Here is a 2,735-nt window from a genome sequence, read left to right as displayed (position 1 = left end):
GACCACGCGGCTGCTAACTGTGCTGCGACCCCTGCCCACGCGCCGGCCCCTGCAAGGCGCGACGCTGCTGCAACGGGATGTGTTGCTCTTTGAGCATGATCGGGGCCGCTTCTTCACCATCCTCGGGCTGTTCTGCGCGGGCCAGGGCGTCTTCTGGGCCTCCCTGGCTGTGGTAGCCGTGTCCCGGCACCCGGTCCGGGTGAAGCCTCTGGATGCGGAGGTCCCAAACCGTGGCCCCTTCGACCTGCGCTCCGCGCTCTGGCGCTATGGTCTGGCCGTCGGCTGCGGCGCCATCGGTAAGACGTGGGCTGGCTTCCCACTATGGCAACGTGGGGTGGCGGGACACGACCTTCCCTATACAGGCAGGGAGAGTTGGGGGTTCCCTATACAAGAGTGGTGGGCGGGCTTAACCCTACAGAAATTCGAAACACTGGCCGGGCGTGGTAGCTCATATGCTGGGAGGCTGGAGGCGGGCGGATCACTAGGTCAGGACCTCGAGACCATCCTGGCTAACACCATGAAACCCCGTCTCTACTAAAAATACAAAAATTTAGCTCAGTGTGGTGGCAAGCGCCTGTAGTCCCAGCTACGCGGGAGGCTGAGGCAGGAGAATCAATTGAACCCGGGAGGCGGAGGTTACAGTGAGCCGAGATCACGCCACTGCACTCCGGCTCAGTCGCACTCCGGTCACTTGTGTCCCTGAGTGCTGTGCCCTGTCATAGTCTAGGCCGAGGTCTGCCCTTCACTCTGCGACCTTGAGCAAGGTCCTTAAAGCTCTTCGTCCTCCCATTAAAATGGAAACAGATGTCTAAGGTTGTTGGGAGGAGTAACAGGATTGTGGTGTATAAGAGGAGCTCAGTACTGCACTCCAGCCTGAGCGTCACAGCGAAACTCAGTCTCAAAAAAGCTCAGTAAATATTACTTTCATCCCCAAGATTCCTTATTCAGAGGGCACTGGAAAGGTCGGTACTTAGACGTACAGTGAAAACCCCTCACCCCGATCTCTGCCCTTCCTGCAGGAGCCCTCGTACTCGGTGCTGGTCTTCTCTTCTCTCTCCGGTCTGTGCGCTCAGTGGTGCTTCGAGCTGGAGGGCAGCAGGTGACCCTCACCACTCATGCCCCTTTTGGCTTGTGGGCCCATTTCACAGTTCCTTTGAAGCAGGTATCTTGCATGGCCCACCGAGATGAAGTCCCTGCCATGCTGCCTCTGAAAGTCAAAGGCCGACGCTTCTATTTCCTCTTGGACAAAGCTGGACACTTCCCTAACACAAAACTCTTTGACAATACTGTGGGTGCCTACCGGAGCTTGTGAAGAAACAACCTCAAGTCACTCACCTCTCCAACAGGGGGATAAAAGCTGAACCTTGGGGAGCCAGGTGTGTTGGTTCACACCTGTTGTAATCCCAGCACTTTGGGAGGGTAAGGCAGGAGGACTGCTGGAGCCCAGGAGTTTGAGACCAGCCTGGGCAACATAGCGAGACCTTGTCTGTATTTACAAAAAAAAAAAAAAAAAAAAAAAAAATTTTTAAAGGTTGCCGGGCGCGGTGGCTCATGCCTGTAATCCCAGCACTTTGGGAGGCCGAGGTGGGCGGATCACGAGGTCAGGAGTTCGAGATCAGCCTGGCTAACATAGTGAAATCTGTCTCTACTAAAAATACAAAAATTAGCTGGGCATGGTGGCGGCGCCTGTAATCCCAGCTACTCGGGAGACTGAGGCAGGAGAATGACTTGAACCTGGGAGGCAGAGGTTGCAGTGAGCCAAGATCGCACCATTGCACTCCAGCCTGGGCGGCAGTGAGACTCCATCTCAAAAAAAAAAAAAAACGTTAAAGGCAAATGGAAGTTCCTTTTCATATACTGTTCTGCAACTTAGTTTCTTTACTTACACCATGAACATCTTTCCCTACCACTGTAAAAACTATCTTGGACTTCTTGACAGCTATTTAATATTCCTTATCTTTGATAAGCCATTGGTAGAACATTTGCACTTTCACTAATTTCTCATTTGTATAAATAGTGCAACGATGTATAAAAATGTACATATTTGTTGGCAAACCTGGGTGCTTTTATGGAATGGACTTCCAACTGGCATTTAGGGGTCAGAGTTCTTACAGAGCTGCCTGTTCTTCCACTCCAGGTGCCTTCAGGACAACAACTGGGACTACACCAGATCTGCCCAGGCCTTCACTCATCTCAAGGTAAGGTCTGGAAATACAGTGGCAAAAACACTAGGATCTCTGGGCCTTCCGGAGGTCAGGTTAGCTGGGGTTGCTGAGTGGGGATGGTAGGCCTGCCTCTACTGACCTTCATTTTTCTCCAGGCCAAGGGCGAGATCCCAGAAGTGGCATTCATGAAGTGATTGTAGTCATGCCCCAGAAGCAGCCTCCCCTGTAAATAGTCCTTGGATATTACCGTCTGGTTGTCGTCTGTCATCTCCTCCTGTCTGGCCCTAGGCCGCCCCGTGACTGTGACCGAGGGAGGGAGGGCTGCCTGATCCCTCTCCTCGCCTGCCCTGGAAGCCTTCAGAAGAATGAGCCTCACTGATGCCCGGAAGCCAAAGCTTACTTTGTAGAACTGACACTAAACTACCCGAAGGATTTAGGTGCTTTGTGTACTTAACCCCAGGACCTCCTTACTTTTTAATATAAAGAGTGATGTTGTATTTTGTGTTCTGCGTTCTGGATTGGTTGTCTCCTCCCAGTCCTGAGCGGGAGGGCGGGCCCTCTAGCGGGGGG

The 2,735-nt window shown here is 52.9% G+C and overlaps 2 protein-coding genes across 3 annotated transcripts in view; both read left to right on the top strand.

The window, feature by feature from the left end:
- NXF1 (nuclear RNA export factor 1) overlaps window positions 1-2,662 on the top strand; it is a 15,559-nt gene extending 12,897 nt beyond the window's left edge. For both annotated transcript variants that reach the window (XM_011993401.1, XM_011993400.1), the window contains 2 exons: window positions 2,138-2,198; window positions 2,321-2,662. In XM_011993401.1, coding sequence (XP_011848791.1) covers window positions 2,138-2,198; window positions 2,321-2,359 — 100 coding nt within the window. In that variant the 3' untranslated portion in view covers window positions 2,360-2,662. The remainder of the gene's footprint in view (window positions 1-2,137; window positions 2,199-2,320) is intronic.
- On the top strand, window positions 2-1,497 carry TMEM223 (transmembrane protein 223; the record flags this gene model as incomplete). Its single annotated transcript, XM_011993566.1, has 2 exons — window positions 2-296; window positions 1,020-1,497. Coding segments are annotated over 2 exons (588 nt in total), but the record flags the coding sequence as incomplete, so codon positions are not given.
- Window positions 2,663-2,735: the final 73 nt, after the last annotated feature.

This window comes from Mandrillus leucophaeus, unplaced genomic scaffold (genome assembly GCF_000951045.1).
Source record: "Mandrillus leucophaeus isolate KB7577 unplaced genomic scaffold, Mleu.le_1.0 Scaffold43, whole genome shotgun sequence".
NCBI lineage: Eukaryota > Metazoa > Chordata > Mammalia > Primates > Cercopithecidae > Mandrillus > Mandrillus leucophaeus.
The sequence above is the reverse complement of the archived record's forward strand: the minus strand, read 5'-3'. Positions and strand labels throughout refer to the sequence as shown.